Genomic DNA, 22986 nt, shown 5'->3' on the forward strand with positions numbered 1-22986 from the left:
GAATATGTTAACTTATGGAGCAAAAGGGACTTTGAAGATGTGATTAAGGATCTTGAGATGGGGAGGTTGTCTTGGATTATTTGGGTGGGCCCAATATAATCACAAGGGTCCTTTTAAGAAGGAGCAAGGAGGGTCATAGATAGAGATGGTGACATGATAATGGAAGCAGAGGGACTAGAAAGAGATCTGAAGGTGCTCTGCTGCTGATTTTGGAGATGGAGGATGGGGCTGTGAGCCAAGGAAATGCAGGTGGCCTCTTGAAGCTAGAAAAAGCAAGAAAATGAATTCTTAGATCTCCCAGAAAGAACCTATCCTTCTAGTCCATTTTAGGATGTACAGTCTCCAGAACTATAAGAGAATAAATGTGTATTTTTTAAAGCCACTGTATTTGTGGTAATTTGGTAGAGTAGCAATAGGAAGCTAATAGAGGGTAATTTTCCAAAGAAAAGTGTGGATGCTGAGCAGCCAAAACCAATGAATGTCCCCCTACTCTTACGAGCTTTTTGTAATCACGGTTGCCTTGTTTCATAACTCTGAGTGGCACCATTCAAACAGAATACAGTGTGAGTGGTGCCCCCCTAGAGCTGGGCAACATGCAGATCCTGGCCATGAAGATTACATGAGTTAAATACTTGAAAACGTTTTGAACAATGTCTGGTACATAGTATTCAATAAAAATTAGCTGTTTTCATAGTTGATATTGACATCATTGCGTTGTCATTATCAACATCATCATATCATTATCACCATCATCACAGCCCCTTTCTCTGGGTTAGTCTCCTCCTTTGCAAGATGAGAGGGTTAGCCCCAACACTCAGAGGTTCCTTTCAGTCTGATATTCTATCGTCCCATGGTTCTTTGACTCTAAAACTGGTTTTGACTAGTTTGAGAAGTGCCACATCACACTGTGCTATTAAAATCATTCTATTTGCAGTCTGGGAGAAACGGAAAAATACATCCAACTTAGAAACTAGGGTATCTCTTTCCCTTCGCACCGATTTTAATTCTCATGGATGGCAGTGAGATTTATCAATATGTTTGAAGAGGATATGAAAACCTAACATTTGCATGTATCATTTGCAGTCAGTTCTTCAACTTTAGCTCCCAATCAAACCTTAAATGCATGTTTCTAGATTAATAGTCAGACCTGACAGAACTACATTAACAGATAGTTCAGCTCAAAAACCAATATAAGGAAAATAACTATTATAGAAGCCAGAGGGATGAACAGAGGGATTGAAATCTTAAAGCTATTCATTTTTCAACAGTTAATATTTCCTAAAAGTGTTGGTGTTAATTGTCTTGGAATCATTACATATACGCTGGTCTAGTCACTCAAGGAAATATGTTTTAACTTATCACCTTGCAGGCTGAGCTTGCATTTTCCGGGTTTCAGTGGCAAGGACAATTTAATACCACATCTTCAAAGTAATTTTATTTAAATTGTATTTTTGCACTTTCATTTTAAAGTGAGCATTCCTGATAGTTGAGGAGCCCAAATTGCTCTGAGTCAACTAGTGAAACCTGATTGTGAAGACTTAATAAGAAAAATTTGAAAGCTAACTTGAATCTCCATCTTTTCTCCACAGCCAAACACTTTCACTGGCTAAGAGTATAGGCCATGGATTCAGACTGCCTGGGTTTTGATGCTAGAACCATCATTTTCTTTTTTCTTTCTTTTTTTTTTTCTTTTTTAGATGGAGTTTTGCTCTTGTTGCCCAGGCTGGAGTGTAATGGCAAGATCTCCACTCACTGCATCCTCCGCCTCCCAGGTTCAAGCCATTCTCCTGCCTCAGCCTCCTGATTAGCTGGGATTACAGGCATGCACCACCACACCCGGCTTATTTTGTATTTTTAGTAGAGACAGGGTTTCTCCATGTTGGTCAGGCTGGTCTCGAACTCCCGACCTCAGGTGATCCACTCGCCTTGGCCTCCCAAAGTGCTGGGATTACAGGTGTGAGCCACCGTGCCCGGCCAGAATGATCATTTTCTAGCTATGTGATCTTGGCCTAGTTACTTCACTTCTCCATGCCTCAGTTTGCTCGTCTGCAAACTAGGGAAACTATTAATACTTACCTCATAGGGTTATTTAGGAGGATTAGATGAGATAGTATGTGTAAAGTGGTCAAAGTAGTGCCAGCACACAGTATGCACTCAATAAATGTTAGCTATTACCACTTTTGATATACAGTCCCATTAAGTCAATGACATATAAGTCTAAGCATGGTGTTACTGAATCCCCCGCCCCCATAGTAGCTGTGAGCTTTGTAATCATGGAGGACAACTTGATGAGGACACTGACCAGTCCGATTTTCAGAAACATGAGAAGTCTTCCTGAAGCCAGTCTATTACATGAAGGCAGCAAAGTGAAGCATGTCAAAGACTATATATTGCCCATGACTTCTGTAAGGCACTCACTCAGATGTTGTTTCATTCATTCATTCATTTACTCAAGAAGTACTTATTGAACTCCTACTGTGTGGCAGGCATTATGCTAGGTGCTGGGGACTCAGTGGTAAAGTACCTGGATATGGTCCTTTTCTTTTGGGCGCCTACTTGGTGATACAGACAAAAAAGTGAGTAATCAAAGTGAAAAATTTGAAAAATCATGATAAGTGATGCAGAAAATGGACAAGGTACTCATGGGAATAGTGGAATGAAGGGCTGTTTGAGGTGAAAGAGTTCAGAGGGCAGTTTTCTCTGAGTAGGTAGCGTTTAAACAGACCTGAGGGGTGGGAAGCACCAGCCCATGAAAATGGAATTTCATTGCAACATTTCACAATCTTCCTCAACACTTTCTCTCAACACCTTAATGATTTATATTGTGTGATGGGGATGACTAACATTAAAGGGAGATGGGGGCTGGGCATGGTGGCTCATGCCTGTGATCCCAGCACTTTGGGAGGCTGAGGTGGGTAGATCATTTGAGGTCAGGAGTTTGAGACTAGCCTGGCCAAAATGGGGAAACCCTGTCTCTACTAAAAACACAAAAAATTAGTTGGGTGTGGTGGTGGGTGCCTGTAATCCCAGCTACTCAGGAGTCAGAGGCATGAGGATTGCTTGATAGAGGTTGCAGTGAGCCAAGATCATGTCACTGCACTCCAGCCTGGGTGAAAGAGTGAGACTCTGTCCAAAAAAAAAAAAAAGACAGACAGAGAGAGAGAGAGATGGGAAGATTGACTCTAGCCTGTGATTTTCACTTTCAATTAGCGGTCTGTCCTTGGATGTCTCCTCATCTTTGCCTTGTGAGGTCTCATAATCTCTTTTACTTGCTCCCATGAGCACTGAAGGAACCAGACTTTATTTTGTGAGACAGAGTCTCACTTTGTCACCCAGGCTGGAGTGCAGTGGTGCAATCTTGGATCACTGCAACCTCCACCTCCCAGGCTCAAACAATCCTCCCACCTCAGCCTCCCAAGTAGCTGGGACCATAGGCACATGCCACCACGCCTGGCTAATTTTTGTATTTTTGTGTAGAGACAAGCTTTCACCATGTTGGCCAGGCTGGTCTCAAATGCCTGACCTCAAGTGATCCTCCTGCCTCGGCCTCCCAAAGTGCTGGGATTACAGGGGTGAGCCACTGTGCCCAGTCTAGACGTTATTTTATAGCTGATCTTCATAGGATTGGCTTGGATGCTTTCTCAGGTCCTACACAGGTAGATCGAATGAATCAGCACATGTTTAGTTACAAGTGGCAGAAAACCCAACACAAACTGGCTTGATCAAATAAAGGGGCTGAGCACAGTGTGTGGTGGCTCACACCTGTAATCCTAGCACTTTGGGAGGTTGAGACGGGCAGATCACTTGAGGTCAGGAATTTGAGACCAGCCTGGCCAACAGTGAAATTACTTCTCTACTAAAAATACAAAAATTAGCCAGGTGTGTTCGTGCCTGCCTATAATCCCAGCTACTTGGGAGGCTGAGGCATGAGAATCGCTTGAACCCAGGAGAGGGAGGTTGCAGTGAGCAGAGATCATGCCACTGCAGGCTGGATGACAGAGTGAGACCTTGTCTCAAAAAAATAAATAAATACATAAATAAAAAGGGAATTGATTGATTCTCATAACTGGAAAGTTCAGGGGTAGTGTTCAGGTACAGCTGGATCCAGGATCTTTAACACTCTTGGTGGGAATCTGTTTCTTATCATGTTTTTGAACTTTGCTTTTCTTTGAGAGACAGGCTCTATTCCTGCATGTGGTAGGTTCCAGCAGATCCTTGTGTATATCCTTCTAAGTTCAAGTCCAGAGTAAAGAAAGCTCTTCTCCTAATGCTCCACTCAAAATTTGGTTCTGGTTGACTCTGGTTAAATCACATGTCCTATCCAGAACCAGTGACTGCAGCTAGGCTAAGGTATGAATTGAATTTCATCACTCCTGGAACTCGGTGCAGTTAGCTTTGACTGAACCACATGAAGTAGGAATACAAGAGAGGTGGTTCTCCAAAGGAAGTCATGAATGATGAATAGCCACTGCTAGAATTATGAAGACCTATGCATCAGCCCCCTTAAATCAAGGCTTAGTTTAAAATATTTTGACACCAAAGCATTTTGTGTGTTACTCTCTGGAATTGAAGAGTAAACATTGGAATTGAAGGGGTAAACATATTTCTGTAGGACCATAGAGGAAGAAAAAATCATTCTGGCTGAAACGTCATGAAGAAGGTGACATTTGAGTTGACACTGCCCCTCCCCCCCCAAAAAAAAGGATGGCTGCACTTGGAAGTGCAGAAGGGCATTTCAGATGAAAGGACGGGTTTGAACAAAGGCAAAGAGACAGGAAATCATAAGGTTTTGTTGTGAGGTTGTGGAAAGGCCAGGTGTGGTGGCTCATGCCTGTAATCCCAGCACTTTGGGATCTCGAGGTGGGTAGATCACTCAAGGTCAGGAGTTCGAGACTAGCCTGGGCAACATGGTGAAACCCTGTCTCTACAAAAAATACAAAAAGCCAGATGTGGTGATGTGCACCTGTAATTCTAGCTACTTGGGTGGCTGAAACACGAGAATTGCTTGAACCTGGGGAGGCGGAGGTTGCATGAGCTGAGAGTGTGCCACTGCACTCCAGTCTGGGTGACAGAGCAAGACTCCATCTCCAAAAAAAGAAAAAAAAAAAAGAAAGAAAGAAAGAAAAGAAAAAGAAACGTTGTGGAAAAAGATACTGGAAAAGTTTCGATCTTGATGCAGAAGAAGTTGTATGTCCAAAGTGTCTGAAGGTCATAAGAGTGACTGAAGGAACTAAGCAGCAGACACAGACACAGGACACAAGTGCCTTTAATATTGGTGAAGGATATAAGAGATTCATTGCCTGAAGACACCTCCACAGTAGGGGACATACTCAGTTGAAGTAGCATCTTAAGGACATTAACTTGGATGCAGAGGCCAGGATGGTTTGGGGTGGGGATTCCTGAGGAGTAGGATGGGAGATCAGTCAGAAGACTACAGCAACAGCTTATTAATCCCCTCAGGCCTGGGGACCTCGATCATTCCTGGAGAGTTTATCTTTTATTCTTACTATATTTTTTAGGCTGAATCCATTTTGCAAGGGTTCCTGGATGATTCAGGATACAATATCCAGGACCTGAAGAGCTTTCATTTGGTAGGACTTGGTGCAACCCTGTGTGCTATAAACATAACTGAAATCCCACTTATAAAGATCTCAGAATTCAGGTAACTAAAATATGAATGTGCAAAATGGCAAATGGGTTAATCCATCCATCCATCCATCCATCCATCCATCCATCCATCCATCCATCCATCCATCCATCCATCCATCTAGATATTCCACCTCCTGACACTTGGCACCTTTCTGGGCTAAAATCCCACTGGGCTAATGGGATAAGCTGGATCTGCTCTGCCTGCTGAGCCTACCTAACTTCTGCACATTGTGTGTGTGTGTGTGTGTGTGTGTGTGTGTGTGTGTGTGTGTGGTGTGTGTGTTTGTTTGGTTTTGGCTGAAGAGTCCAAACTCAGATTATATCCCTCCCTCTTTAACCACTACCAGGGTGGTAGTGGCCAGAATTGGGACCCTGCTCTGCAGCACGCATGTCTTGGCTGAGTTTAAGAGGAAGGCTGAAGTCGTGTTTGGGGATCCCACTGAGTGGACCAGTCCTGTCTTGCAGGAGCTTGGGACCATTGCAGGTAAGACTCACCCTGAGCATGCCTTTCTCTCCCTTTCCAAACTTAAATGTGGGGACACAAAATAAAACATGATCCTTGGCCACGTGTAGCAAACATCAGTGGCATTACAGTAGAACCTATATTTCATGATTTGAAGTTGCAGAGGGTGAGTCTGCAAATCTGCTTTTAAAACAAGCTCTCTTGGAGATCCTTGTGTACACTAAAGTTTGGAAAACCACTAGTTTAGAATGTGATTTAATTGACCCCTAAGTAGTTTTATACAAAATTTGAAAGTGTGTAAATTGAAGTTCCTTCTGGGCATGCGTTTCACTGTAGGAGGCCAATCAGGGCTAATGTGACCCACATTTTTTTTTTTTTCCTGAGTTGATGAAGGAACTTGATTCCCCAGTGTGATTTCCAGGGCCTTTTGTAAGGAATGATGCTTGCCTAGAACACTCAGATCTGAGCATTATGAAGCACCATTAATAAAACAAGCGGAGTTCTGATGGCTTGAACTAAACCCCTGTGATTCCTTTTTCTCCCCAGCTGGATTAACTAAGGCAGAGCTCCGGATGCTTGACAAAGATTTGATGCCATATTTCCAGCCATCAGCAATAAAATGCCTTCCTGATGAGATATTCAAAGTAGGTGCTCAGTTCTTCAAGGAGAAAGGGGAGCTTGACCCCATTTCAAAGCACACAGGGAAACAGATGATGGGCCTTAGAATTTAGAGACTTGTGGCCAGACTCTGCTGATGGGGTCAGGGGAGATCTATATGAGTTTAGGTGTTTTTGAAAAATACTTTTTCTTAAAATTACATATGTGTTTTAATTATATTTATTTTTATGGTCACCTTCTCTTCTTCTAGCAGGTGGTACTGATTTTCTATTTATGGTGGTATGAGGTTCATAAACCCTTACGAAAACCCTTGGGGACAGATATAGTTCAGAATTGAGAATTTCTCAGATTTTAAAAAGATTATCCTGTACATTTACTGTATGTAACTTCATACCCCCAGCAGTGCCTGGGGAAGCACCTTGTAAGCAAACACATTAATATTTCTGTGAAGAAATCTGTGAGAAGCCACGCTAATTGGAATAAATAGAGATTATAAATAAATAGCCTCACATCACTTCAGGTCAAGTTTTGCTGATAAATAAGTTTGACTTAAACTTTGGGGGAAAACTTTCAGTTTTCAGATTATTTTTGGACTTCAGAATTGCAGATGAGGGATTGTGGACCTTTTAATATTTCCTTTTAAAATACGATTAAATAAAAATATTTTAGTTGATTTAGGTCAGGCACGGTGGCTCACGCCTATAATCCCAACACTTTGGGAGGCTGAGACAGGCCAATCACCTGAGGTCAGGAATTCAAGACCAGCCTGGCCAACATGGTGAAACCCCATCTCTATGAAAAATACAACGTTAACTGGGCGTGGTGGTGGATGCCTGTAATCCCAGCTACTTGGGAGGCTGAGGAAGGAGAATTGCTTGAACCAGGGAGACAGAGGTTGCAGTGAGCTGAGACCACACCATTGCACTCCAGCCTGGGCAACAAGAGTGAAACTCCATCTCTCTCTCTCTCTCTCTCTGTGTGTATATATATATATGTATTTTTTTCTCTCTATATATATTTTTAGTTGATTTAAAGAAAAATATTAGGAAAATCACAAGAGGACAGGTGAAAAACTGCTATGGAAAAAATTGAGAGGGTGGAATTGGATCAATTGAAGTAAGGGAAGCAAGGTATCTAATGACAGGTCCTTTTTTTTCTGTCTGTGTACAAGATTAGGGGAGTATTTGGTGGGAATAGTCTGCTCTGATGAGGAGGCAGTGACCCTGGTGTTCCTGTTTGCTGGGTAATGTGGGAATACATTTTGTCCACCACTTCTGGATAAAACACACAAATCAGGCTCAACAAACTCCCCTGGTGCCACATCACTTGTTCATTTCAAGAAAGATAGCCGACCTTCAATCATTTCAGCACTTCGGACAGTTCCGAGCACATTGCAGGCATAATAGCTGTCTGAGGGCAATAAATAGCAGTTCTTAAGGCCATTGAGCAAATACCTGTTTCCCCTCTGGGGCAGTCTGCATGGGACAAGCAGCCTGGCCTTGGATGCTGGCATTTTGCTAAGCGCTTTCTCTTGGTCTTGTTTGGAGTGCTGTTGTGCTGCTTCTTTGTACAGGTATTTATCTATTCCAGAAATCCCTACCAATCACCTACATTGTGGCAGGCTCCAGGGTAGGTGCACCTAAGGATGCACAGGTGAAGGGGTTATCACACAGTGCCTTCAGGGGCCTGAAAGGTAACACAAGGTGCAGTAGGCTGGGTAGAGACCGAAGTGAACTGGAGAGCCCTGTCTAAATGTGGAGGCTGCTTCTCATCCCTAGCACATTCATGCAGTGTGGCCACGTGGGCCCAGGATTGCTGAATTTTCCTTTTTACTTTTTTCAAGAAGAAGTCAGAAATCTTCATTTTCATATGGAATCGCTTGATAATTAAATGTTGGCAGCCAATCTGAATTTATTTTTGAAAACACAGTGCTGCAGGCCTAGAGATTCAATCTGGCCTGTGGGTCGCAAGTCAGCAACATTGATAAAAGAGATAATTTTTAGAATACAGACTCTGTGTTAATGGTATATGGAAGCCAAAAAAGCACCTATGTGCCCACCCCACCATGTGTGTGTGTGTGTGTGTGTGTGTGTGTGTGTGTGTGTGTAGTGAGAGGAGAGGAGGTGATGCTGAATTTTAATTTTTTTGAGACAAAGCCTTACTCTGTTGCCCAGGCTGTGCACTGGCACAGTGATGGCTCACTGCACCCTTGATCCTCTGGGCTCAAGCAATGCTCTCACGTCAGCCTAAGTAACTAGGACTGCACATTTGGCTAATTAAGAAAAACTTTTTGTAGAGATGGGGGTCTCATTGTGTTGCTCAGGCTGGTCTCGAACTCCCGGGCCTGTTAATCATTCCGCCTCAGCCTCCTAAAGTGCTGGGATGGTAGGCATGAGCCACGGCACTTGACCGACCAGATGCTGAATCTTTGAGGGCAGCTAGTGATGAAGAGGAAACAGTGTTCCAGGCAGAAGGAGGTGCACAGAAAGGTGCTGCCTCTCGGGAACTGTAAATATTGGCACTCACTCTCCTGGAGTGAAGAATGCCAGGTGTGAGGCTGGAGAGGTGGGCAGAGTTTTTTCCAGGAGCCTGAACTGTGTTCTGGAATGGAGTGCCTGGAAGGGCTTTACACAGAGGGATATGATTCCAGGGAAGTATCTACCTGGACAAAAGAGGAGGAGAGGGTGACTGACAGGAGAGGAAGGGATAAGGGAGCATAAGCATCTTTCCCAGATTGTTCAGGGCCTTTAGAAAATAAACACGATTATGTAGAGTCCCCTTTACAAGAGCAACATCCTGCCATCCCAACGTATTCAAGTCCCATCGGAACGAGTCACCAAGTCCTTTGATCTGAAAGTGACTTCAGAAGACACCTTCTTCACAGTCTTTGAAGACATAGTCTGGCCAGCAGAATTTCCTACTCATGTTGTCCATGGCAGATATCACCAATAGATGACTGCATTTTGCCTCCGTGGAGCCCTCACAGAGCTCATCACATGGTGCTCAGGCAGTCAAACCAAAGGATCAGAATCAGTCAGCAGAGGAGATGAGTTCTCTGTGCTGTCTCACATTTATCCCCAAAGCCCAGGGAGGCTGTGTAATTTTTCCAAGGTGACACAGCAAGCATGTGGCAGAGCAGGGGCTCAAATTCAGGCCTCTGGTCTTTAAGACCTGTGTTTCCCCCTCCACATCAGTGTTTCAGGAGGTGGAAGACTTGAAGCACTGGAAAGCTGGCTTGCATTGCATTAAACAACATTGCCACATAGGGAGGAAATCATGCCTCTCTTTTCAACTCTCTGTTAGTACTTCTAATTACCTCAAGGAAGAAGTGTCAATTTAACACCTATATAGTACATTTTATATTCTCTCTCTCTCTCTTTTTTTTTTTTTTTTTTTTTTTTTTTTTTTTTAAGAGGCCAGGGGTTCAGATATTGTTGGCGGACAAATCTAGCTAGGATTCAACAATATTGTTTTATCTTTGTTTTGCGGCTCCTATTTAATGCTTGCTTATGGCAAGTCTGCGGCTTTCCATTTTTGGAAATTTCCATTTTAAAATTTCTATTTTTAAATGCATTTATTTTGGTAGTGCAAGAGTGATCTAATTTTAAGGAAACATCTTAAAGAGGACCACACATGATACACACAAGGAGATGACAAAGTTGTGCGCATCCTGTGCCGGACGCCTGAGGTGTGGGAAATCCGGGGAGGGGCCCCGTGTGAAGGTGCTGCCCCTTTGCCTCCCGCAGGAGCTGTCCGCGGAGCAGATCGCCTCCCTGGGCCCGGAGAACGCCGCGGCGGTGACCCACGCCCAGCGCCGGCGGCTCAGTCCGCTGCAGCTGCAGAGCCTCCAGCAGGCACTAGATGGCGCCAAGACTCACTCCTGGCAAGACGCGCCCGCTAGCGCCGGTCCCACTAGGACCTCATCCTCGCGTTCTCCCGCAGGTGAGCAGAGTCGCCCTCTGCCCCGTGTCCCAGCCTCACTTTCCTTCCCTGTCCTCCCTGTCAGGCCTGGGGTGGGAAAATTCTTAAGATTCAGAGCGGGGTCTCTGACAGTCACTGGGGATTCTGCCCTCAGTGAAAAACCCAAAGTTCCTATCAAGCTTCCCTACCAAGTTTCAGGATTAATGATTCTCAACTATGGCTGCACTTGGGTGGTGGGCATTAAAAATCTTCCAGTTCCCCGGCCCCTATCCAGAACGAATCCCATCAGAATCTCAGGACTAAATTCATTTTAGTGGCTCCTTTGCAAACTCCCTCCTCACTATCCAATAATAATTAACTATTATTATTATTATTATTATTATTATTATTTTGACTCAGAGTCTCGCCCTGTCGCCCAGGCTGGAATGCAGTGCCACGATCTCGGCTCACTGCAACCTCCACCTCCCAGGCTCAAGCGATCCTCCCACCTCAGCCTCCCAAGTAGCTAGGATTACAGGTGTGTGCCACACACCTGGTTAATTTTTGTATTTTTAGTAGAGATGGGGTTTCACCATGTTGGCCAGGCTGGTCTTGAACTCCCAACCTCAGGTGATCTGCCCACCTCAGCCTCCCAAAGTGTTGGGATTACAGGTATGAGCCACCAAGCCCGGCCTTGTCCAATATTAACTAATTCAATCCATGTTTACTGGGCACCTGCTATGTTCCAAGTCTGCCGTAGGGGCTGGGAATACAGAGGTGAGCAAGATAGATAAGGCCCTCTTGTAAATGAAGAAGATATTTCAAATCTGACAAGACCAGGGAGGGTGATAATGACTAAGGGCTGAGCTAAGATAGAGAAGCCTCTCCAGGGAGTGGCATTGGATCCTGGGAACATGACCTTCTTTCCTTTTTCTCCCCCATGCCTTTCTTACATCTCTCCCCCTTTCTCCTTCACTTTCTCACTTCTTTGTGATGCCTTCTGTTCTTAACACCACATTAGGACCATGCTTTGGGGAGATAGCTTCTAACAAGCGAGAGATGTCCCCTGCCCTCGTTGAGCTCTCAGTGCAGCCTGGCGGGGAGGGAAGACATGTGTCCTGGTGAGCACGAGGCAGTTGCTGGGTGCTGAGAGGGGGAACACACAGGGAACACACATGGGTCAGGAAACCTCCTAAAGTCAGTGATGTCTCAGGTGAGACACAAGGTGAGAAGAAGATGGACTTAGCGAGGTGGACAGTGTCCCAGGAGTAGGTACCGGCATGGACAAGTACCCAGAGAAGACAGAGGACTTGGTGCTTGACTAAAACCTCCACTCTAGCTTTTCCTGACTTGAATGTCTCCCTACCCTGGCTTCACACAGGGATGGTGAATTGGGGTATTCCCCATTTCTGCAGCCACAGTGGCCAGAGGTGGCACTTGAATACACAAACCATGCCTTTTAATGAATTATATTATTACTTTAAAATACTTTTCGTTGAGGCTTGTCACATTGGCTCATGCCCGTAATCCTAGCACTTTGGGAGGCCGAGGCGGGTGGATCACCTGAGGTCGGGAGTTTGAGACCAGCTTGGCCAACATGGTGAAACCCTGTCTCTACTACAAATACAAAAATTAGCTGGGTCTGGTGGTGGGCACCTATAATCCCAGCTACTTGGGAGGCTGAGGCAGGAGAATTGCTTGAACACTCGGGGCGGAGGTTGCAGTGAGCTGAGGTCCTGCCAGTTCACTCCAGCCTGGGCAAAAGAGCAAAACTCCATCTCAAAACAACAACAACAACAACAACAACAAAATTTTCATTGAAATATGATATGCATATATTTAAAAGTTATTTGTAAATGTTATAGCGTCTTACACGAATAGATAATATGCACAATGGATAATGCACAGGGTTCCAAATATATAAAGTCTGAAAGGCATGTAGTGAAACCTTTTCCTCCATCCTGGGTCCCCCAGCCACCCAGTTCCCTCTCCAGAGGCAACCAATGTTACCAGCTTCTTATGTATTTGTCCAGAGATATTCTATGCATACACAGCAAATCAAATATAGATGATCTCTGCACTTTTCACAAAAGCTTATTATACACCTTGTTCTGCACCTTGCATTTTTCACCTAACAATACACTTTGGAGGAAATTCTGTATCTGTGCACAGGAGCAGTGCCATTGTTGGTTTTATGGCTGTGCCATAACTGTATTCAACCAGAGGTCTGTAGATGGACCTTTCAGTTGTTTGTTTTTTGTTTTTTTTTTTGCTGTTATGAATAATGCTGCAGTTCCTGACCTGATATAATTTGCATCTGTGCAAATATGTCTGTAGGATAAACTCTTTAAAGTGAGATTGCTAGATCACAGGGTCTGCATTTATAATTTTGATGGATGTTGGTCGGGCGTGGCGGCTCACGCCTGTAATCTCAGTATTTTGGGAGGCCGAGGCAGGCGGATAACTTGGGGTCAGAAATTTGAGATGAGGCTGGCCAACATGGTGAAACCCCGTCTCTACTAAAAATGCAAAAATTAGCCAGGTGTGGTGGCACGTGCCTTAGTCCCAGTTACTAGGGAAGCTGAGGCAGGGAAATTGCTTGAATCTGGGAGGCGGAGGCTACAGTGAGCCGAGATGGTGCCATTGCACTCCATCCTGGGTGACAGAGCGAGACTCTATCTGAATTTTTTTTTTAATGGATGTTGTCAAATCCCCTGCAGAAAGGTGTGACGGGTTTTCCCTTGAAACAGCAGTGTCAGAAAGTGATGAGGGTGCCTTACAAAGATGTCCCCTGCCTGTCCCTGGCTGGGCAAGATCCTGGATGCCCCTCCTTCATTCACCCCAAAGGCCTAAGTGAGGGCTGCCATTGGGTGAACCCTTCCTATGGATCAGAGCCCTAATCTTTTGTTTCCTAAACTTGCTTAATATCAGAATCACCTGGGAGAGATGCTTAAAATACAAATTCCTGGGCCTCCTGGCAGACTTGCTAAATCAGAATCTCCAGGGGATCCTGGAATTGGTGTTTTTAATAAGCTCCCTAGTACATGCTGACTGACACAATCTCATTTAATTCTCACTCCCCCACCTCTCCTCCTCTTTGAGGGTCATTGTTCCCATTTAAGAGATGAACAAACCAAGGCTCTGCATCAAGTGGTCCCAGAGAGAGACTCGGGGAGTTGGACAAGACATGTCTACCTGCTTGCTGCTGGGACTTCATGTGTACTCTTACTTTGTGTTTGCTTTTAGGAGCTCCCCTGTCGTGGGATCTTTGGCTTGGTTGTCCTCTGCTTGTTCTAATGGCTAAGCTTCTGTGGTGAGTGGCCTGAGCGCATCGTCCTGTGTTGCCCCAAGCAGCTGGCCAACGCGTGTAGAGACACGATGCTTCAGACGGTGGGAGACCCTTCCCTGGATCCAGACCCTCATCTAGGGCAGGGAGACCCCGGGGCCATGATGGTGAAAATGCATCCAAACTGAAAAATAATTATTAAAAATGATCTTGCAAATTATTTTTAATTTTTTTAAATTTTAATTTTCGTGAGTACATAGTAGGTATATATATTTATGGGGTACATGAGATGTTTTAATACAGGCATGCGATGTGTAATAATCACATCATGTAAAATGGGGTATCCATCACCTCAAGCCTTTATCCTTTGTGTTATAAACAATCCAATTATACTCTTTCAGTTATTTTTAAATGTACAATTAAATTACTATTGACTATAGGGCCGGGCACAGTGGCTCACACCTGTAATCCCAGCACTGTGGGAGGCTGAAGCAGGTGGATCACCTGAGGTCAGGAGTTCAAGACCAGCCTGGCCAACATGGTGAAACTCCATCTCTACTAAAAATACAAAAATTAGCTGGACATGGTGGTGCGCGCCTGTAATTCCAGCTACTCGGGAGGCTGAGGCAGGAGAATTGCTTGAACTGGGGAGGCGGAGGCTGCAGTGGGCAGAGACCGTGCCACTGCCCTCTAGCCTGGGTGACAGAGTGACTTTGTCTCAAAAAAACAAACAAACAAACAAAAATGACTGTTGATTATAGTCATCCTGTTGTGCTATGGAAGAGTAAGTCTTACTCATCTTTCTATTTTATTGTACCCGTTAACCATCTGCCTCCTCCCCCCACAACTCTCCCATTACCCTTCCCAGCCTCTGTTCACTGTCCTTCTCCTCCATCTCCACGGGTTTAATTGTTTTGATTTTTGATCTTGCAAATTGTTAAGCCCACTCATCTCCTCAGTGGGAAGCCCTTCTCTGTCCCATTGCAGCCTCTTTTGTTTTCCATCTTGGAGACAGAGAACCTGTGGGGAAGGAATGGTGTTTTCTATTAACAGTACAAGGCCCTTACAAACAAGTTGCTGCCCTCGCTTTAGAGAGATACCAGAGAGAGGCAGTGCAAGAAAAGGCACCATTTTAGCCAGGGCCTGATCTAGTTTCTACTTGAGCTTAATTTCACTTTCTTGAAGCTACAGGCTACATTGGATTTCTCCCCTACGATATTTAGCAGAGCTGAAATAAATGAATCCCTGAGCAGAAGCCAATATTCTTGGCTGATTGCTGGGACTAATTGATGTTTTGGTGGGCATTGCATTGGTTGGAAATTAAAACATTTAACATGGCTCAACGTTAAATCAATTTTAAAATACATTTTTCAGATGTCTTCCATTTCCTTGGGACTCAGCTGAATGGATGGCTGTGAAGTTATCATTAAGCTCTCAAAATATTCCCTTTTTTTGGTGGAGATGGTGGTGGCTCTTCTGGTTTTAAGTTGCTCTGGGCTTTGGGGAATGGGCTGAAATAAAAAATAAAAATATGCTGGGTAAGTCAATCACTGGTGTGATCCTGGTGCTGCTGAGCAAACTCCGCCCACTGGCTCGATCCTTCTAGAATGAAGTTACTTCTGGGAATTGCCAAGATGCTTTTAGCCTTAGGTTTAGGAAGTCAGGGCTCAGGGAAGGGGGGCAGCAGTGGTGTTTGCAAACACCTTCTCAAACACAGCATCACAGCTGCTTGGCAGGGCGTTTCTCTGGTGGCATCCTAGGCGCTTCTGTTCTGCCACCAGCACACCTTGGGTTCTCCTCCTAGTCACTCATCCACAGTAGACGTCTCATCTAGAGATAAGAAGAAAACCCTGCATGTTTCCGAAAATCTGTGGTGTCCCATAAAAGGCGGTTGATATTACAAAGCATCATGAGTAGCTATTGCAGAGGCTCGAGTGTATTTTCAGAGGTCACGTGGTTTTATAGAAAACTAAGACTGCAGTGTGAAAGGTGTGATCCTACACGTGTTATTTAAGGTCTGACTTGGTTTTCCTTCATCCTGGTAGGGAAGTGGCAACAAATGGTGCTTCTCAAGTACAGAACATTAATTTTTTTTTTTTTTTTGAGATGGAGCCTCACTCTGTCATCCAGGCTGGAGTGCGGTGGCACAATCTTGGTTCACCGCAACCTCTACCTCCCGGATTCAAGGGATTCTCCTGCCTCAGCCTCCTGAGTAGCTGGGTTTACAAGCATGCGCCACCATGCCTGGCTAATTTTTGCATTTTTGATGGAGATAGGATTTCACCATGTTGGCCAAGCTGGTCTCGAACTCCTGGCCTCAAGTGATCCGCCTTAATTTTCTTACAAACAGAAGCCCCCACTTTAGCTGGGCTGGACCAGCTGCTTGAAGAGGGGTGCTTGATGAGAACGTGTCTGCACAGACTCCCATGAGGATGTCCTTGGATCTCAATCGGTATTCTCACTTTCTGCCGGTCTTGGATTATCCTGGACAAGAAAAAGCAAACAGTAACAAAATCCACTCTCCTGTGAGTCAGGCTTCACACTGCCAACTTCATGTAGCTTTTGTATTTCATCTCTCTTTCTGCTCATTTGTTTCTGCTCTAATTCCTGTTTCTTTCCTCCCATCTTGAATAATGACTCCCATTACAGAGGGTTGACTCTGGGTCAGGCTGTCTAAGGGCTTTCACTGTGTCATTAGCTCATTTCATGGTGGCCATGCTCCTGCCAGGTAGGCACTGTTAGGATTCCCATTTTCCAGATGAGGGAACTGAGCCTGGGAGAGGTTACGGAGATCTTGTCTAAGCTTCCCAGATAGCACAAATTCGAATCCTGACTTCTTTATCTCTGCACCGTGCTGCCTCCTGGGCGAGTGTCCTTTAACTTCTCTAATAAGTCAGATCAGAGAGAGATTCTGTAAATCCCTTCGCCTCCTCCTCTGGCGGGAGGCCAGTTTGCCTCACAGCACATATAATTGGTGATCGCCCCAGGCAGAAAGACAAATCTAGCTGATGCCTTGCAGAAACCTCAGGGCCTCAGGTTGAAATGCACAGTCCTTTGCATGCAGGAAAGCAGCAGGTCACGCTGGCAGGTGCTGCTCCCATTCACCTTTCAATGTCAGCTCTCCTGATGGATTTCTAGCCTCCATCCTCCACAGCCCTCCTCAGCTGGAGGCAGGGATCACTGGCACTTGTATGCAGATCACAGTGTGGTGTCTTTGGTTCTTATCAGTCAGGACTTGTGCCATTCTGGCTTCTAAATTTTTTGAATTTTACCCCAGTTAGATACTTTTGCAGAATCTCCACCTTCAGGCCCCCTCCAGACACCAAGCCTGGCTTGATGGGGGCTGCAACTTCAGCCTAACATCCAGTGGAACTTAGAATGAAGTTATCCTCTCCAGTCCTGGTACTCAGGGGTTCAGCCACAGCTGCTTGTGATGGGTGAACATCTTTGGTAGTACCAAAGAGAGGTTACTGTGTCTTGGGGCGTGTGTGTGTTTACTCTGTTTTACTGAAGTCATGGAAGACAGTTACAACACAGTAAACATCTTAATATTCAATACTAGGCACTTTTGCCTCTTGAGGGGCCTTTAAAAATATTGGGCCAGGCGTGGTGGCTCATACCTATAATCTTAGCACTTTGGGAGGCTGAAGTAGGAGGATCACTTGAGGCCAGGAGTTTGTGTCCAGCATGGGCAACATAGGGAAATGCTGTCCCTAAAAAAAAAAAAAAAAAGAAAAAAAAGGGCTGGGGGCAGTGGGTGGGTGGTTCAATCCTGTAATCCTTGTACTTTAGGAGGCTAGGCAGGCAGATATCTGAGCTCAGGAGTTCAAGACCAGCCTGGGCAACATGGTGAAACCCTATCTCTACTAAAATACAAAAAATTAGCTGGGAGTGGTGGCATATGCCTGTTGTCCCAGCTACTTGGGAGGCTAAGCAGGAGAATTGCTTGAACCTGGGAGGTGGAGGTTGCAGAGAGCCGAGATCGCACCACTGCATCTGAGTCTGGGCAACAGAGTGAGACTGTGTCTCCAAAAAAAGAAAAATTAGCCCCTGCCTAGTGGCACATGCCTGTAGTCCCAGCCACTCAGGAGGCTGAAGGGGGAGGATCGGTTGAGCCCAGAAATTTGAGGTTGCAATAAACTATGATTGTACCACTGCACTCCAGCCTGGGTGATGGAATGATCTATATGTATATCTGTATGTATATCTATATCTATTTGTATATGAGATATATAGCTCTCATATATATAAGATATAGCTATATATCTCATATCTTATGTATGTGAGAGCTATATATCTCATATATAGGAAGATAATATGTATGAGATGCATATAACTCATGTATATGATAATATATCTTATATATAAGATAATATATGAGATACATATCATATATAAGATTATATTTAGATATAATATATAGATATATAGATATCTATAATATATATTATATATAGCTATATTATATATATTTATATATAAATATATTGTATATATAGATAATATATATAAATCTTATCTATATTATATATCTATGTTATATATCTGTATTATATATAATATATATAATAATCTTACATATAAGATTATGTATTGCTTATAAATATAATATAACATAATATAATATAATTGAAAAAAAGTAAACGTTGCAGAATTCCCAGGCCACATGGTGTCTAGTTGGGACATCTACAAAGTGTGTGTCTTAAAGTAGTCTTGAACTGAGTACCCTCCTCAAATTCATTCAAGACCTCCAACGATTCCTAGGATTCTTCCAATACCGTAAGTAGTTTGTATTACACTTTTCTTCTGTCACTTTCCTGATTACTGATTGTTTCAGAAAGGGACATGGGCTTGACTGATCCATGGAGATATCTGCAGCTTGCCAGCAGGTGAAGTCTTTATTTGCCTTTATCTCCGTTGTGGCCTCTGATGAGCCAGACTACAGAGATGCTGATAAAATCTGGGAAGCAATGGTGGACGCTGTAGTTTCCCAGAACTCTGGCCCTTGGGAATTCCTTCCAGTCTCTGAGTCCCTGTGGCACATCCCGTGTATGGCAAACTAGATGATTGTTCCCAATGATTCTGCTTACTTCCTTTATTAGAATTATAAGCTTTTTGCCATGTGACTTTGTAGTACATCTCAGTAGGTAGAGTCTAATTCCTTGCCCTTCTAACTTTGGGCTTTGGTCATTGGAATGTGAGCAGACTCAATATTTTCCCCCAGCAGAAGTTTTAAATGTGTTGCATGATTTGGCTTGACCTCTTGGTAATTGCTTCTCATGTGAAGAGACATGTGGAGCAGACCTGAACTCAATCCAAACCTTTGAGCCAAGCTGGGCTCAGCAGAACCTAGCTGAGCTCAGCCAAGCCAAACCCAGTATAATCACAGCCAACCTGAAGACTGAAGAAGCAAGAAACAAATACTTGTTATAGGGATCCATTGAGATTTGGGAGTTATTTCTCTTTAAAAAAAATTTTTTTTTGAGATGGAGTCTCGCTCTGTCACCCAGGCTGGAGTGCAGTGGAGTGATCTTGGCTCACTGCAACCTCTGCCTCCTGGGTTCAAGCGCCTCTAGTGCCTCAGCCTCCTGAGTATCTGGGATTACAGGCATGTGCCACCATGCTTGGCTAATTTTTGTATTTTTGGTAGAGACAGGGTTTCGCCTTGATGGCCAGGCTGGTCTCAAACACCTGACCTCAGGTAATTCACCCACCTTAGCCTCCCAAAGTGCTGGGGTTACAGGCATGAGCCACCGTGCCTGGCCTAGGGAGTTATTTGTTATTGTAGCAAAAGCTGTCTTATATATCATGTCATTAACATGCCCACCTTACACAGTGCTGGTCCCATTCTGATGATAGGAAGATGATACATTTTATCCTTTACCCTTACCATCATTTACTATTCACGCTATGCACATTTGTCAAGCTCTTCTGCCTCCAAAAAGTGCTATGGTACTTGATACCTGATAATGGTCTTTAACTTCTGTCATGTACCCATTTATTTCCCATCTCCAAGATCAGGGGTTATAGAAATCAGACGAAAGCTGGGGTCAGAGCTTATACTCATAACATGGTTGTCCCACCTACTTTGCCATGGCAGACTTTGTATCTCATGACTCACTTAACTGCTTCACCTTGAGCACTCACTCATTTCCCCCAAATCTATAACTTAGCTTTTCTCCCTGGTGCAATCAAGGCCCTTTTACCTAGAGTCTCCCAGAAGGATTTTCAGGTCATATGATACATTAGCTCATCCTTAGGGAAGAACGTTCCAGTTGAAGAAGCCATCTGACTCTCCCCCAGGTGTGTGGTCATCTTCTCTGCTCATGCTGGAAGATGGAAGACCCTTTGAAGTGACTCAGTTCAACAAGTCTGTCCTTAAGTTGTCTTCCCCCTGGGGATCTGCCCCATCTTCGTATTCTCCCTACCACAGCAGGTTCATTGAGAGCTCACTCTCCACCGTGGTCCTCTCTCATGCTCCCTGGCATCTTGCAACAGGGAACTTAAGATGCTGATGGGCAGCTGGGTGGATTCTCAGTGGTGGCCAGTTCAGCTCCAGGACCTGCCATACTGGAAAGGGTTTGGGGTTGGAGGAATCGACATGGCAACTCACCAGCCTGTATTCCACCCGAATGTAAGCTTCTGTGGGCAGGAGGCTCATCTGCTTGTTCGCTGCTGTATTGCTACTGCCAAGCAGTCCCTAGTAGGCTGGTCATGGCTGATGTCCATTACATATTTGTGCAGTGTATGGGTGAACATATGCACATCCTTTCTCAAACAAAACTGAACTCAGTAGGACATTCACTCAAGCAAAGATTGGGAAACTTTAGATCCATTCTGGAGGAGAGGAGGAGATAGAATCAGAGTATATTCATTTAACAAACATTTATGGAGAACCTACTTTTTTTGGTGGACCCTGTGCTACAGAAACAACAGTACACAAAGTCCTGCTTTCATGAAGCTTATAGTCTCCTGGGGGCCGGGAGTGGCAGACCGTAAACACACACATGCACACACATACATACTCATATCCACACACCCCTATATCAGATAGTGATAAATATTATGGAGCAAACGAAATCTGGAGGAAAGAATTGAGAGCTCCAGATGGTGGTGTTAGGGATAGGGGTGGTGGAGAATAAACTTTAATAAAACATTAGGTGGTCAGGAAAGGCTCTGCCCTCAAGAGGGATCCAATCGCTTCTTAAAGTTCCTACATCTCAATGCTGCCACATTTGGGATTAAGTTTCAACATGAGTTTTGGAGGGGTCATTTGAATCGTAGCACATGGTGTCCACCATCAGCTCTAAGATTATAGCCTAACACTTCCGCAATAACAAGAAAGAGAGATTGATCTTTCCTGGTTACTTCAGCGAAAGTCCCCAGATTAGGTCTGATTGGGCTTGCTTGAGGCAGGTGCCCATTTCTGATCTGACCACTGTGGCCCAGACAATGGTTATACCAATTGGCCAAAGCTAGGTCTGATTACCCTAAATTCTACCACAAATAACATTGACTGAGTGGGAAAGGACTGATTCCAGAAGAGATCAACTACTAAAATGTGGTAGGCAGAATTCTGAGATGGCCCCCAAGATCCCTGCTCCCTGGTGTGCACACTCTGTGCAATCTCCTCCTCTCCAGTGCTGCACAATTAGAGGATGTGATGGAATAGCCCTGCCATGATTGGGCTACTAGGTAGTCGATTTTGAGTTAATCAAAAGGGAGAGCATCTGGGTGGGCCTGACCTAATCAGGTACACCTGTAAAAGGGACTAGGTCCTTCCTGAAGTCAGAGATACTCAAAGTGTGAGAAAGCCTATGGAGAGGCCACAGGGCAAGGACCTAGGGTGGTCTTTAGGAGGTAAGAGAGGTCTCTGGTCGATAGCCAGCAAGAAAACAAGACCTCAGTCATAGTGATGCAGGGTAGATGAATTCCAAACTGGGGCTTAGCCTGTGAGGGTTCTTGGCCTTCCCCAGGAAAGAATTCAAGGGCAAGCTGGAGGTAGAAGAAAACAGCTTTACTGAAGCAGTGGTGTTACAGCTCCTGCAGTGTTACAGCTCCATGATGGCTCCTGCAGAGCAGGGCTACCCCATAAGCAGACAGTACCAGCTCAAGGCCGTTTTGTAGTCATATTTATATCTGCTTTTAATTATATGCAGATTAAAGGGTGGTTTCTGCAGAAATTTCTAGGGAAGGGGTAGTAACTTTTAGGTCATCAGGTCATTGCCATGGAAAGGGGTGGGAACTCCCAGGTATTGCCGTGCCAATGGTAAACTGACCTGGCACACTGGTGGGTGTGTCTTAGGGAAAGTTGCTTCCCTCCCGGCTCTGTTTTAGTTAGTCCTGAACTTGGCCTGGTGTCCAAGCCCCATGTACAGAGTCAAGTCCTGTGTCCTATCTCAAGATAAGCAGAAGGAATGGAAGTCTGAAAACAACCAGTCATCCTGGAAGAAGACCCTGAGCTTTAGATAAGACTGCAGCTCCAGCTGACACCTTGATTTCAGCCCCATGAGACCCTGAGCAGAGAATCCAGTTGAGCCATGCTTGGATTTTGACCTATAGAACTATGAGATAATACGTTTGTGTTGCTTTAGTTGACGCACTTCTGTCAATTCGTTACATGGCAATGAGAACTGAATAAGGGAGAAACAAGTGCTGGGTAGACAAAAGCGACTGATGTGCATGAGGAGCTGAGACAGACAGCTGCCTGGAATTGAGCCTTACTTTGCCTGGAAGGTATGACTATGTCTCCGAATCCTCACTGGAAGAAGTTTTATAGGTCAGGCATCCTGTTCTATGTCAGCCTCTCCCTCTAGGATCTTTTGCTTCCTGCAAGGAGTGGGGCCTGGTATGTGTATCTTTTGCATTTGTCATGTATAGTGACTCAGCATCAATTCGTCAGTACATTCCAGTATTGTGAATTTCCTTTGGGGAAGCACACTTTTGGTACTCTCCAGTGGATTAGGTGGCATTAACCCCACCTTCACTCCAGTGCTGGGCCCTGATTCCCTTAAGCCAATTAGCATACTCCATTCCCCCAGGCCATAATGGCTGATTCAGGGATAGACCA

General features: G+C 44.6%; 1 protein-coding gene across 10 annotated transcripts in view; it reads left to right on the forward strand.

Moving 5' to 3' along the window:
* OTOA (otoancorin) overlaps positions 1-14136 on the forward strand; it is a 96375-nt gene extending 82239 nt beyond the window's left edge. For 7 of the 10 annotated variants that reach the window (XM_028840701.2, XM_077986472.1, XM_077986471.1 and 4 more), the window contains 5 exons: positions 5520-5662; positions 5997-6133; positions 6659-6756; positions 10477-10672; positions 13877-14136. In XM_028840701.2, the coding sequence (XP_028696534.2) occupies positions 5520-5662; positions 5997-6133; positions 6659-6756; positions 10477-10672; positions 13877-13947 (645 nt within the window). In that variant the 3' untranslated portion in view covers positions 13948-14136. The remainder of the gene's footprint in view (positions 1-5519; positions 5663-5996; positions 6134-6658; positions 6757-10476; positions 10673-13876) is intronic. The other 3 variants (XM_077986476.1, XM_028840703.2, XM_077986477.1) reach the window with 1 other exon arrangement.
* Positions 14137-22986: the final 8850 nt, after the last annotated feature.

Source organism: Macaca mulatta, chromosome 20, assembly GCF_049350105.2.
Source record: "Macaca mulatta isolate MMU2019108-1 chromosome 20, T2T-MMU8v2.0, whole genome shotgun sequence".
In the NCBI taxonomy this organism is placed as follows: Eukaryota; Metazoa; Chordata; class Mammalia; order Primates; family Cercopithecidae; genus Macaca; species Macaca mulatta.